Raw genomic sequence first — 15,588 nt, 5'->3', positions numbered from 1 at the left:
CCAAAATAGCTGCACCCTTGCTCTAAAAATATAAACTATTGTAAAACATGCTCTTTTCTTCAATAATGGTTACATTAATCGAGTTTGTTTATTATATTTTCACTAAACTGGAAATCAATATACAAATGAATGTAAACTTGACGGAGTGCTCCACTTTCACTTTAAAGGGACAGTTCACCCAAAAAATGTAATTCTGTCATCATTTACTCAACCTTCACTTGTTCCAATTCTGTTTAAGTTTCTTTCATCTGTTGAACTGAAAACAGAAAACCTATAACCACAATCCATATTTTTGTTATACTGGTTATAATTTATTTTTAACGGTTAAAAATTTTCAGCTTTAATCAAAATGTAATGTGTTGCGCTCAACTAAAGAAAGGAAAATCAAACAGGTTTGGAACATATTAGAGGTGGGTAAATGATGACAAAATTTAAATTTACTTTAAACCATGTTTATTTGTGAGGTGGTATTAACTAACTCACTACTCTGTTAAAAAAAAACAGAGTAGCCAGGTTTCAGTAAGACATTAAGATTAGGATTATTAGTGCATTAAGATTGTTGTCTGTTCATTTACAATACGTGCTTTAGGTACAAGTGGCCTGACCTTTAGAAGACCGAACTTAAAATAAAAAAAAAGTATTTTCACTTATTTGCCATTTTTCTGGTTTGATTTTTAATAGATTTTTTCTAGAACACATAGTAAATTTAATTCTTGATCTAATAATACGAGGAACAGACACAGTTTCTATAGAGTTAGCCAGATATGCATTACTGTGATTAAAGTGGGACGAGCAAAAGTCTACATGGCTAAAATGTGGATTTTCACTCACTAGTCAAAGCATCCTGAAGATGTTGTCTGACAGGAATTCAGCTCCAGCACTGCTGTGGTGCAGCCCATCAGCATGGGAAAGCCTAGGACGATCCTAGAAAAGATTCCAATTGTTAATAAAGAGCAGATTTTGTTCTTCACACCATGTTAAAAGCCATTTATTCAGAGCAAAAAGTCTGCTGAACCTTTCATGTCCACAGCAGTAAGTAGAAAGCTGTCCAGAAATGATAATCTGCATTGCAAGTGAAGTGCATCGGACCGTTTCAACCTGGCTCCTACAGTCCCTCTGCTACCTGGATTTGACACAGCAAACTTTAAATTTCTAGTCTATATCTATCACAATGATTTACACCTAATATGAATACATCAGAAACAAGCAAATGAGAAAATAAGTGGGTGATTTTAGACACTTAAAAGGTTAAAAGTTTAATGTCATTAGTTCAGTGTTACCCAGCTGGATAATGATTATCAAATAATATTGTTTGTTAAATGAAGTATTTTTACATTTATTTCCAATTCAGTTAGTTACTTAAAAAAATACTTACATTTGAGGTGACTCAAACGGCTGTTTAAGAGAGAATACTAAACAATTTCAGGGTTTATGTAGATGTTCTGAGAAGGAAAAAAGCAGGCCTTATTTACATTATTTGTGTGAATGAATAAAAAATGTATTGAAGTACATAACTTAGACACAATTTGTCACACAGGTAACTGTTTAAGACACTCAAATAATAACAAATGCGTAATATTACTCACAAACAATATAAGGAAAGAATATTAGATAGCATCGCGGCTAGAAAATAATATAAGCAACCCTGCTCAAGACACTTGCTACACACTGTATATGTAAGGGAAGACAATAAATAAATAAATAAATATATTTGTGGAAAAAAGCCGTCCAATAAGCAGTACGAATGTATAACGTTATCTGTTTAATTTGAAATTAACGGTCGCTTGCAATGGCTTTCATGGAAGCTTCGTGTTCAATGACAATAAAATATTTCGACATAAATCAATATTTTACATCAAATTATTTATATTTGTGTGAGGTAGACGTGTAATTTGAGTGATTATGTATATCCAGCCGATTGTTATTATTGCAAAATAATAACGTTTACCCAATCTTATACAACAGCAATCGCTTCGCGAGACGTTCCTAAAACAGATTACACGACATAATGATGCATGTAAGTGTAGATGTTTGTGTGCTTACAACTTACTCACCTTCCGTGTGTTAGAGATGACCGCAGTCACGAAATGGAGGAAAGGAGCCGTTACAAATCGATATTTGAAAACGCTCCTGCGACCTGCACCTGCGCGTGCACGATGATGCGCGTCCGCGTCATGTTTATATTATTTTGTTAGTTCCGGTTAATTTTTATTTATTTTTTTGGCAACACAATTAATTCCATTCCATTAATCCAAGAAACAGATGAAAAAAACATTTAATTCATAAAAATAAAAATTTACAAAATACTGCATTCATTAGCAAGTTATCTTTGTTGGTTTATCAAAACAAACTGGAGGAATACTTTTTATTAATAAACCAGAGCCCATAGCCTATATACTTAAGTTTAGTATTATCTTAAATATTTTTTATAAGTGGATTTTTCAAGAACTGTGTTATATAGTTCTATTTTTATAAAAATAACAATAATAATAGCTTTATATTTTTTATTGTTATTATTATTATTATTGTTAATATTATTATTGCAGCAGTTGTTGTTGTTATTATTATTGTTTTAAATGTCAAAATTCAGGGGTCTAATGAGGTTAAGTGACAGAAAATTGAATTAGTCCCCCATAATAATTATTTTCATAATTGTTTAAGCCTGTGCATGTTTTTGTCTCTTTTTTCCTCTCTGTTGTGGCTCATTTGTATTTTATCCTCCAAAATTACTTTTACATTTTCAAATTTTTTCACAATTTCCCATTCAGTCTCCTAACTGCAATCAAGTTAACAGTTAGACTCTTATCAATGATATTCTTATGTTCTCAGTGAGTGCCACACAAAAAAGAAAAACACACACCAAATTTCATATCATTCTAAGACCACAAATAACTAAGTAAATATTAAGTAAATGAACATCCATCTCATTTTCTGATCTCCACAATTGTCTATTTAATTATGACAAAAAAATCTCTTGGTTCCTTTAAGTTCTAGCTTTTAGAGGAGAGATCCACCAGGAACCATTATATAAGTTTATAGATCTTTCAGTAACTCTTTTTTGAAAATTGAGTTCCTCCAATAACTTTCAAAGTGCTTCGAGGTCTTGGTGTAAGGAAACAGTGACTCCAGAACCTCAGTATTGACAAAAAGTGCTTGTAGGATCCCAGTTACTGCAAAAGGGTCCTGCAAGCACTGCAAAGACTGTCAGTGGTTCCTCAAGGAACCCCATTTTGAGAGAAAAAGCTTCGAGGCACTTAAAATACATTTTAAAGTTCCTTGAGTACTCAACAGGGTACTTGAAGCACCTTTACTTTTTACAGTGTAGGGGGTGGTGACACCTCCAGCTCAACTGCCGAAGCAGCCCGGGAAATCACAGCCATCATTTCTGATTCTGTGTCCTGAAGCAACAAGGGTGGCTCGATCTTAGCTGCATAATGGTCATGCCATCGCAGTGAGGGCATGAGCTGTCCCTGAGAACTATATATATATATATATATATATATATATATAAATATATAAATATATAAATATATATATATATATATAAATATATATAAATATATGTACTCATTTGCTCTTTGTTCTCAAGCGCAACTTAATGGAATGACAATGGTTTATCTTTTTTCCATGTGTTTATTTTGCCACATTTGCTTTTTTGTGTTCAGTTTATTAGGTAGTCTCCTCTATTCCTAAATTACCAGCATAGTAGTAAACGAGAGGCAGAACACTGTGTTTACTGAATGTAAATCTTTTTCTCATTGAGTCTATATAAGATTTCCCTCAGTGAGCTTCACATTGATTTACTGCCAAACTGGGGCATTGCAAATCCAGGATGTTGAATTAGAGAGCAAAGTCAGAGGCAGTATTGTAGTTTGTCAGGCCTTTTCCATTTTTACAGTAAATTTATGGGACCAGATTGTCTTTACCCATTTTACCCGGAGAAGATCCTTCCCCTGTTTGGTAAAGCACTTTAAATCTGAAGCATGTTCTATTGGATTGTGTTGGTTTTAATTCTGTAAGGTATTTAATTCATTCAGTTTATACTTTGAAAGCGATTTTAAACACTGTAATCCAAATACAATTTTGGGCTTTTTAGCAAAAGTAAATAGTAAAACCTTAATGTAGTCTATACTTTTTGTCACCATGAAAATGGCATTAGAAGTTGGCATGGCATTAAACATAAATTAACTGTGACTTTATACACCAGAAGCAGTTGGTCCTTAAACCAGCAGTTTTTTGAGTCATTTAGTAAGGTAACACCTTAACCAAGCTGCTCTTGATTTGCAGTGCTGCTAGCAAATGACAGGAAATGTAGGGCTGCTAGGCATGGCTCATAGATGTGTGGCTTTCTAATGACTTCAGATGGCTGTCACTGTGCCAGACAAGTGGGGTAGATTTCTCTGTGGTGTCCGCCTAAAATGAATGACCTTCTCCGCATTACATCATCCTTTGTTATGGCCAGATAGACCAATATGAGGACAAATGGATTAGTTAGGCCTATCAGGGAGTGCATTGATGAATGGGACAATGAAACTTTAGATACATTGTAGATCTTGATAATACAGACAGTGGTGTAAACTGTAGTGGGCTGGACTGCCTTGTGTTAAAACACAAAGTGGTAGTTTAATGTGAAAATGACTAGGGATAAACTGAATATCTATCCGCCAAAAATATCATATGAAAATGTATTTTTATTGCACTTTTGCCAAAAATATGAGCCGAAAAAAAAACTGCCAATTAGAACTGCACAATTATCCGAAAAAAAATCGCGATTTCGATTTGACCCCCTGGACAATCTTAATCCAGCATTTCTACGATTCTGCCAATCATATTTTCAAGTTCAGGAGAGAAGCAAAGGCGGCTGCACGAGTCTTTTCATTGTTTCCACATACATTGCTCAGCGACATGGACAACTCCGAATGATGTTAAAAGAGTCACATACTGTATTTACAAGGCATAATTCACGTAAAAATGTCATTTTTTGTCTTCATAAAATGCTGTGTTCGTGGCCAGGAAATCACGCGTGACGTGAGCTGCTGACTGTAAACTGTTACCACAAAGAGGGTGGGTATGTGCCCTACTTAATGATAGACGCGCACGCGTCTACTTTAGTGAACAGAACCTGCATAGGCTGTGAGTAACAGGTAATAAAGTTGTAAATAATATTCAGTTGTGTGTGTTGTGCGTGCGAGATCTTAAAGTGTTAAATGTTGATAAATCTGTTATGAGAAAATTAAGGCTCTCAAGTTATTAAAGTCTTAATCGCATTTTAACGAGATCTTAAATTTTGTTATAAATATATTTGTTTTCTTCCTATTATTAACAACTGCATGCTTTATCCGTATGCTTGGTTCGAGCTGTGTAGCGTCCAGCCAAGCTTTTCTATCCGGGTGATGCCGCGTGATTTGCGACAAACGCAGAAAGGTGATGTGACTCTCTCCACATGTAGCGAAACCATAGAGCGAAACAGACAGCAAAATGTAAGTTTGCATATTCCTGGTTGGAGAAAGATGAGTTTAAACAGTGGCTGAAGCCTGTCGCTGAAGACAACAGTGTAATTTATTCTTTCAAGTTTTGTTTCTTCCGAGCTTATCTGAGTTCTGTTGCATGAATGTGCTCTGTTGATTTATTTAACTACAACAGTTTATTAAGTTAAAGGTTTGATACTGATTACAACTTGAAGTGGCGATGAAGTCTTAAAATATTCTGAGAAGGTCTTTAAGTCTTGAAATTACCTTTAGGATTCCTGCATGTACCATGGTGTAGTAAATCTCTTCCAAACGCCAGAGGTGCTGAAACTCCAAACATGAATAAACCCAGGAAATCATTATAGCATTTCATTATGAACAGAAGATTTAAGTTCTTTCATTGATTCAGTATGACTAATAATCATATGATTGCGGAATTATCTCACGGAAGAATTTAATTCAAACCTTCAAATTATGTTATTAATTTTTGAGTTTGGAGGAAAAATATGTTATTAAATGTAGTATTTTCTTGTGCTGTATTTAATACAAAGAGCCGTAGTTCACTTTAAAGTGACACAAATGCAAAAAACAATCCTTATAACTGAACTATTATCTTGATTTCATAATCGTCTAATTAAATTGATTTCAATTTTAAACGTGATTTGGCATAGCTTGTCAATAGCCATGTTTCCATCCAAAAATGAAAATTAACTTAATGCACAAACCTGGAGTATCGCATAAGAAATGCGAAAAAAGCAGCTTTTCAAAGAGTCAAAAAGAACAAAATTGTCACTTTCTGATTAACTGGCACAAAATATCAACAGTAAAAACAGAATTTGCTGAGTTAGGAGAAGCTGCTTGAATCTTTTGCTTATTTAATAAATGACTTGCACCTCAGAAGACGATGCTGGCATGCAGTGAACGCGTGCTGGCGTTTGAAGATGCTCTTGACAATTCTGGAGGTCATTAGTAATATAACGACACTAATACTGAAATAGTTAAGGTTTTTAAGAATGACCAAAACAACATTTCAGATGTTTTACTTTGTGGACAGCCTGTTGGTTTGTCCATTCACACACTTTTTATCAGCATATGATCTCTTAAAACAAAATCTCTTTTTTTTTTATGTGCATACTGGAATTTGTGCTCATACTCTAATTTTCGAATAAAAAGGTTATCTTATCCTACTTAGTTATGCGCATTTTCAAAATGTATGCGCATCACGGCATTTTCATCAATCGATTATTTAAAATGTTTTTTTATTTAATAAATTTTTTTTATGTGCATATCCAAATTGTGCATAAAAATAGGTGGATGGAAACATAGAAACGCTCCATCTGAAAGCATGTGCTGGAGGTTTACTAGAATCAGCTTTAATGACAAAATGAGCATGATATGCCACAGTCTTTTTTTTCTTTTGTGCCTTTAATTGGTGTATTTCTTCTAATTGTTTTTCTGTGTTTTTTTCTTCTTGCAGACAGATACTCTAGATGGGGCCTTTCCAGTGCCTGACATCAAACTCCACAGCAACCCCTCTGCATTCAACGTCTACTGTAATGTACGGCACTGCGTGCTGGATTGGCAGCAGAAGGAGGCCGCATTGGCCCTCGCCTCCCGAAACTCTGTGCAGAGTGGTGACTCTGACAGTGAAGAAGAGGAGGAGTACCGCGAACCTTCTGTCAAACTGCCGAAGGTAAGTGTAAGGTCCACAATGTGTATATGAAGCACACAAATACTTTTTGGTAATTCTTTGAAACTGCCCCTTTAGCCTTTTATCCAAATTGTGCCATTTTAGTCGCTGACGCTTTAGCTGACGTCTTTGGCTAAAAGGGAGCTGAATGGAGTGAGGACCTAATCTCAAAAATGTTTGACACTGTCAGTTAAATATGGTTAATTAAACTGCGGACACTGAATGCCAAGAATGAAATGTAAAAATGTAAGTTCATATACCCTGCCGTATAGGTGCATTTCGCTGTCAGAATGCAGTTGTTTTGCTTGCTGATGATTACCCAGGTCTTGTACAGTTCCTACTTTTTTCCTTGTATTTAGCTAAGCAGAACCTCGGTTTTTAGCACTACATTGTGCACAGAATTACACAGAATCTGGTAATCATGAAACATTATTTCTTGCACATCACCACACAGAACAAAATTGTTGGCATCCAAAGACTTGTAGGCCTTTAACTTCTCTCTTGTAAAATCAATTGGAGCTTCAATGAGATTGTATATTTGGGGCTGGATGCTTGGCCACTTATGGACTTGTCAGACGAACGCCGCTCACTTTAACGTTAATTTTGCCAAATCACTGTGCTTATCACTGGGTGACAAGCTGTTATAATATGCTGAAAGCATTATGTAAATAATATGTATAATATGTAATCAATATATCTTATTTCTAAGACGACAACAAACTATTAGTCAATTTATCTGTTTTGCTAATGAAAATAGTCAACAAAACTGGAGACAAGCATTTGTGCATCTCGAAGGAACACGTTTATTTCCTTTGTAAATGAATCTGTTTTTGAGCTAATCATTTGAATTTGCAATTAAATATGGCTTTATTAAGACATTTGCTTGGATTTTTAGTATTAAATTTATTTATTTAGTCAAAACAGCCAAGGTGCCTGTGTAAAAAGAAAAACAATTATTGGCATAAAAAAAATGTCAGGGTGCACACCCCTACAGCAATTTTTAGTGGTACAATTTACAGATTGTTTTGTTAGGTTGTGTATGGTTTTTATTGTATTTTTGAAATATCAAACTTTGTTATTTTTTATATGCATTTTTTATTGTGATATTTTTTTTAAATTCATTATTCATTTTGAAGTATCCTAAGTAGTGAAAGCATAGCATGTTTCTTATTCAGCTTTGAAAAAATGGCCAAAGGGAGCCTCTGCCATGTTATGCCATTAATATAACATTTTCCCTTCACATCACAGCCGTACGCGGAGAGCTGTCTGATTAATTCCAGTCTCCACTTCAAAGATCTTGTGCGTAGGCTACCACCTAGAAGGAAATGTTCATAGGGATGGGAATCACAAAAAATGAATTAAAATCATAAGAAACATTAGCATTTTTGGATGTGATTCAGCTTAACAATTGGGTTCTTTAACAGTGATAATTCATAGTACTTTAAAACATACTAATTACGTAGTCATATAAACAAAATATGCTGCATTTTAAATATGAGTAACCTTTCATGTTTCTTTAGATTCTTCATGCAAAGTGCAGCTCCAATATTAAACACACCTGAACCTGCTATGATATTTAGGATCACAGGATTACAGACAGGCATGGAACTGAATGGGCTATATGCACAGCGAGTGCTTTTCAGCCACTGATAAATGTCTGGCGAAAGGTTTTTGTGACTGTTGTAGGCATGGGATGATAACCGTTTTCAATGTATACCGTGGCTTGGAAAAGTCAAGGTTTTAAAACTGCCAAAATTTTCTGTAGTACCATTCATGGTACAGGTATGTGTACGATTTTTTTAATTTACTTTTTTAAGGACAACAGTATCTCCAGCATAAAAGATCTGCAAAGATGCCCTTTCAAATTGTAAAGAAATCTGTGTTTTTGAAACCTGAAGACAGCAGAAGTCAATGATTCGGTTGAATAATTTAGCCTGACATGTTTACTGCTCCAAAATATTTTAAATAGGAGAAAATGTTTTTGTTTTTTACCCAAATATTTAAAAAATATATATATTTAGAGCAGTAATCATAATACCATGAAACTGAGATATTTTTATCCAAGGTTATCATATTGTCAGAATCTTTTACCGGCCCATGGCTAGACTGTTTTCAATTTCACAAGATCTTTTACAGCCTTGGTAATGTAAATGAATTAAAATATAGTCAGTAGACTTGAGTATTAATTTATTTGTTCAAGCATGAAATGAGAGAAAGTTTTATTTAAAGTTTCATGATGAGCAGCAGGCGAGTGCAAAAAATCCATTGAAAAAATCTTCTCCTTGCGTTCCCAGATGCTGTTTTTTATTCTCAGAAAGGATTTGCGCGCTGCTTATGCGCCCTGTGCGCCTCGCGTTTTTATGTTTTTTTTATTCTTCAGTTTAAAGGAAAACAGAGGCAGGGTTTCCCTTGAGTGTGACATCAGTGTTTGTGTTGTCAAGACTATTACGGAGAACTTTTAAAGATGGAGACGAGACTAGTGGTTGCTGCTTCAAGTTATGCAGAGCTGTATTACTTTAAAAATCTTGAATATTACAATATTATTAAATATTACAATTATAGCAACATTGACAGCAACGCTCACGCACAATACGCAGCTGATTCAGTCATTTCCTAGTGACATAAAGAGCAACATGCTTCATTTTTCCTTGTCAACAAAAAAGGCAGTGTGGTGCGCCTTGTGTTTTTGCAACCGAAAAGTGCATTCGGTGTAATCGTCTGCGCCAAACCGAAGCTTTCATTTTACAGCTTATAAAACATGTATTCAAATGAATGCAATGCCATATGTAAACAACAAAATTGTTATAAGCTTAACTAGCCTATACTTTACAAAAAGTCAACATATGAGCCTCGTCATAACCTGTATTTTCATCCAAAAATGTTAATGAACTTTGTGCAAAACTGGAGTATTGGTACCAAATATCAACAGTAAAATGGAATTTGCTGTGGTAGGAGAATCTGCATGAATCTTTTCTTAATTTAGTAAATGACTTGCGCCTCAGAAGGCAATCCTGAATATATAATTATTAAATAATAATTTTAATATTAATCTGACCAGTTAACCGTTAATGTTCGGGTAACGATCGGCGATTGTCGGTTGGCAAAATTAACCGAAATGAGCATCCCTATCAGCAACAATATCTTAGTGGTTAGAGCATCGACACATGGCACTAAGGTGCTCACGGCTTCCTGAGTTCGATTCCTGACTCATTGTCCTTTGCCGATCCTTCCCTTCTCTCTGCTCCCCATACTTTCCTGTCTGTGATCTCCACTGTCCTGTCCATTAAAGGTGAATACCTCGAAAAAATAATTATAATAAAATAAGGGCGATTATTATTAGCCCCCTTATGGGATCATTTACTCATTTTAAGCCTTCATATAATCATTTTATTATATTTATAATGTTCAAGAAATTTATATTAATAATAAATGCTACTTTTGTGCCGTTATTAGCTTTTTTCTTGCCTTTAAGTAGTTTAAAAATCTTCAATCTCCAATCTATTGCTTTTCCTGCAGTTCCCGAATGTAATGTCAAATTTTAAAGAGCCCCTGTTATACATTAGAAAGGGTCATATTTTGGTTTTAAGGGTCTCCAACAACAGGCTGATATGCATGCAATGTCAAAAAACACTTTCATTGTCTTATGCATTTATTTTTACCTAATTATCCCAGCGACTCCCATATGTTTCAGCGATTCATTTGTTCCCAAACCCCTCCTCAGCCCGAAGCTAATCTGTGCCGATTTGACCGATAACGGCCTGTTGCGATTGGTCGACAGCGCTCAGCGCAAGACAGAGTGAAATTCACATTACGGCTTATTGACAATATTGAAGTACTAAGTGCAGAGTGTATGCGTGAGCATACCTGCCAACACTCGTATTTTTCCAGAGTCTCCCGTATTTCAAACCGATCTCCCGCCACCCTCCCGTTTGGTTATTTATCCCAGAAAACTCCCGTAATTTCAACAACCCCCCCCCCCCCCCCCCCCTCCCCCCCACCACCACCTGTCTTCAGCATTTTGGTACGGTCTGTGAAACCCCTGCGTCACCAACATTGGTATAGGATTCGATCACAGCGGCCGCCCGAAACACGTTTCATAGTAGTTACTAACACCACAGTATACAGTACCCGGTACTCAACAGTGTTATTCAGACACCTCGCCCCTGAACCTTAATATTACACGGAGTATGAGAATATAAAGAGTTGACCAGAAGCAGTACAAGCGCTTACAAGTAACAAAACACAATTATATACATAATTTACTAGCTAGAGAAAACAAGGAGGCAACCACTTTAATCGCACTTACTTACACTTGTGAAATGGAGGAAGAAACTGGTCCATGAACAGTGTACTGTAAAGTTCCTGTCGAGCACTGATCCACAAATCAGTAGTCTTTTCTGATCCTTCCTTTAAAAAACGGCTGACGAATCTCCCGTTGTAAGCTTGAGGACTCCAGGAAACACACCACAGTTATAGTGTTTGTGAGTGTTTGTCAGGTTTTAATTTTCCCGGGTTTGTGCGTGCAACAATTGTCGGGGCTTAAGTATCGTATCGATGTCATGCTGAAACGGCTAAAGACTCGTTATCAAGAGGATTCATTTGAAACACTATGAGTCGACTCTTTTATAGATGAATCAATAGTTTTAAACATGGCGCACTTTCAGATTTAAGCCATAGCTGGATATTTCACTTCACTTAGAGCTGTGTTACACACTGCAATGAAGCTCATTTTCAAAAACCCATAATAGGGGCTCTTTAACAGCTGAATTTGAACCACTCAATTTAGGGAAGTGAATTTTTTAAATATTATACATCGTATTAGTATTGAGCAATTTTATTGTAGCAATATTATTGAGGGTATAAGCATTGTACAAGTATTGAATGTAAGTATCAAAATGTGTTTTGAATTGAAATATTCGCAGATTAAATAAACAGTTATGTTAAATTTCAGGACCTAAAATTACAAACCCTGGCAATTCATGGCATTAAAATGCAAGTACTTGTTAGTTCAGTGAATTTTTTTTTAAGTTAGTGCTATTCCACAAACTTTTTATTTCAATACTTTTGGCATTGATTTTATTCTATACCCCCTTAAGCAATATTTAAATTTTGATTAATTAATTCAAATTAACCATTGTTATACAATGTCTTGCCTAAATACCCTAATTAGCTTAATTAACAGTTAAGCCTTTAAATGTCACTTAAAGCTGAATAATAGTCTTGAAAAACATCTAGTAAAATGTTTTGTATTGTCATCATGGCTAAGTATTTATTTTAGTATTGACTATTTTTTTTCTCCAACGAATCAACAAACTATCAAAAATTGTTAGTTGCAGCATCAGAGCTCATTTAGCGGCAACAACTTTAATCATAAGGTAAACACAAAACAAAAGTCTCCATGTGGAGTTCCTTCACATGACTCCACACTTAAAACAATCAGTCCATCGGGCTCGCAGCTCTCAGCACAGCCCACACTCATCATCAATACCAAGCTGACCAATCACAGAGCTTGTGCTACGCGTCGTTGCAACGTGTAGTTCCATTTTTCTGAGAGGTGCGCATCAGCCACAGCGAGGGCTATGCATCCACGTGATGGCTGCTCCGGAACATATGCGTGCGCTTGACGCAGAAGTATAAATCGGCCTTAAAACACATAAGCCCAGCCCTGTTAGTCATGAATGTACAGTTTAGATTTGTGTGATCCCTGATGCCTGTTCAAGTTCTTCAACTTATATGGTTTAATGTTATTAAAAGTTGTATTCATATCATTTAAATGGAGGGGTTATCTATAAAGCTGTGTGACGCAATGCAGGATATTTTGTTATTTCTCTCAATTGTCCGATAACCAAAAATTGCTCTCCTTTTTTATGTTTTATTTATTTTTTTGATGATGACCTTGAAAGATGAACCAGTGCTAGCCTCTTGTTATGATGTAGTGTCTTATAACGAAAAGGAAGCACTTTTAGGAACAAACAGTTTGCACAGAGAAACATCCCAAAGATTCCTTCATTTAAATATCTTTGTACATGTTTGCAGCTGTAATGAGGTCAAAGACGATATGCTGCACAGCATAATCTGTATCTTAATGTTGTTTAGTCAAACCAATTTACAATATATCCTCATGTGATATGAATGCTGTGCATGCTAGTAAACCCATTAGGCGAAACAGCAGCACTGTATTTACATGTATGTTGTATTTAACAAACACATTCTCACACAGTTGTTTATTCTTTTTTTAGTTCACTTGAACCACATGTTCTGTTCTCTTAGCACAACTCGGTTGCTATAGTGATTTTTCCACACTCGGATTTCAGATATGGCCTTTTCTTTTGCATAATGTTGGTTTCACACTGAATAAGCCACAATTTTCTTTTTTTTTTCTTTTTTTCTTGTGCTTCACAATTGTTACTTGTCAAAGTCAAGCTTTATTGTAAATTCTGCCACATGTGCAGACATAAAGAGAATTGAAAGTGAGAGTGAGAAAATTAGAGTTGTTCTAGAAGAACATTTCTGTTAACTCTCTCAAGAAAGAATTGTTCAATCCAAAAAGAAAACATTAGCATAATTTGGAATAATTATTAGCAATTTCACAGTTTGAGCTTAGCGTTTTACTTATGTAGATAGTGTTTTAATGTCCATGTATCAATTATTCAGGAAGCTAGTTGAATAAATTAAAACCAATCCAAATGGATTGGCATATGGATTTTCCTGAAAGGGCAATAATGATTAAATGAAACATAAAAAATTGTATTATTTCTAAAAAGAGATTTTTTATTTAATATTTATGATTTATAAATTATAAATGATAAACGGTTGAAGACAAAATGATATTGGCAAATATTTTTTTACACTAGTTTATTTTGTTAAGTTTATACTTGTTTATTTTAATTTGTCTGGAATAAAAAATTGAAAGATTAAAAAAAATAAAATAAAAATTACTGACGTGAATATTGTTAGGCCCAATCCCAAAATTTTGAAGCCCTTCCCTTTTACACTCTAAGAAATGCGACAGCACTACCACACCTGCACATGTCATATAAATGTCATCGCAATCTCTTGCTTCATATGAAATCGACAACGGCGACTGCTGTAGTTATTTCCGTTGCAACAGCTTTATTTGGTATTAATCTTCAGGAAATCACTGAAGAACACATGGAAACAGCATTAACTTTATACTAGACATTGTAAAAAGGTAATTCCCAGCCACTAGACTTTTCTGACAGGGTATTCGAGTGTCAGAATGTTGTGGAACTACTATACAGGAATTATTATTAGAGACTATAGATCGCGAAATTTAGTTTTTTTTTTTTATTTTAGCGTTTTGTTTTTTTTGTTTGTTTTTTTAAGCATGGTGGTAAAACACAAATGTGGTTATGAATGTATTCGAACATATGCTTGTTTGTTGTAAAAATTCGTAATAATGACAAAAAAAACAAAACAAATTTGTGCATTTCCTTACTTTCGTTTGCAGCCATGCTGCCGTTGTATTCCCTGTGTATTCCGGAAAATTCTGACATTTTGGTTTCGAGTGTGATCGCTGTTTCAAAAACAGCTGTTTCCCCTTTGCCCTATGCCTTCCAGCTAAAGAGAATTGGGACACCCCTCCCCTTTCACGTAAATGTGCAAAACGAGGGGTAAAGCTTGGTTTATACTCAACGTGTCTGCTAGTTCTCTTGAGTGCGCGCAGCGAATGTGACGTCAACTCTGTGTTTGCGGAGGTTCGCTTTGGGTGCGCGCGACTTGATTTTGGCTGGCGCGTTTGATTTGAGTTGAATATGAAACACTACAGACGTCTTTATGATCCGCGATCATAGAGATAACCAGATGATCAATAATTATTAGCTAGAAATTGCAACAGCCCAGGGAAAGGAGGAAAGTTTTTGTTAAAGTTTGGAAAAACCTGAGGGATAAGTTTGTTAAAGCCAAAAGAGGCCATGGCAAAAGTGTAACTGAAATGTAATTTTTCCACCAGTCATGGGTTTTACACTGTATGTTACAATTTTTAATTAAAAACAATTTAATAGTTACAAAACTATAATTAACTAACAAATTATTTCTTTGATAAGAACCGATCGGTTTACAATATACTGATGCCCTGTTTTTCTAGGCTTTATTGGTGATAATGGTCAGGAATGTTGAACTATTATTGCCTTTTTAGCTTAAAAGTATAGGACCGAAACTAGCCAGACAGTAATGTGTGAGTTGTGGAGTGGGCTAAATCTAAAAAAAATCTGTATTTTTTAGTAAGTGAGTTTTTTGCTTTTATTCTTGTCATAATAAAAGTATATTTCTAGAGCAACCCATGTTCTGTTGTCATTAATATTTTAATAAACTATAATAGGTAGAACTGTACGAGATATAAACAAAATTAAGTGATGCATCAAAGTTTGATCAAAAAAAATCTTGAATGCTTAGAAAAATCCTTATAAT

The 15,588-nt window shown here is 35.0% G+C and overlaps 1 protein-coding gene across 17 annotated transcripts in view; it reads left to right on the top strand.

Moving 5' to 3' along the window:
* Positions 1-15,588, top strand: part of mycbp2 (MYC binding protein 2) — a 239,118-nt gene that overhangs the window by 22,687 nt on the left and 200,843 nt on the right. For all 17 annotated transcript variants that reach the window (XM_056464968.1, XM_056464976.1, XM_056464962.1 and 14 more), the window contains exon 3: positions 6,946-7,161. In XM_056464968.1, the coding sequence (XP_056320943.1) occupies positions 6,946-7,161 (216 nt within the window). The remainder of the gene's footprint in view (positions 1-6,945; positions 7,162-15,588) is intronic.

The sequence above is a fragment of the Danio aesculapii genome, chromosome 9 (assembly GCF_903798145.1).
Source record: "Danio aesculapii chromosome 9, fDanAes4.1, whole genome shotgun sequence".
Taxonomy (NCBI): domain Eukaryota; kingdom Metazoa; phylum Chordata; class Actinopteri; order Cypriniformes; family Danionidae; genus Danio; species Danio aesculapii.
This window is presented reverse-complemented; position numbering and strand designations above follow the sequence as displayed.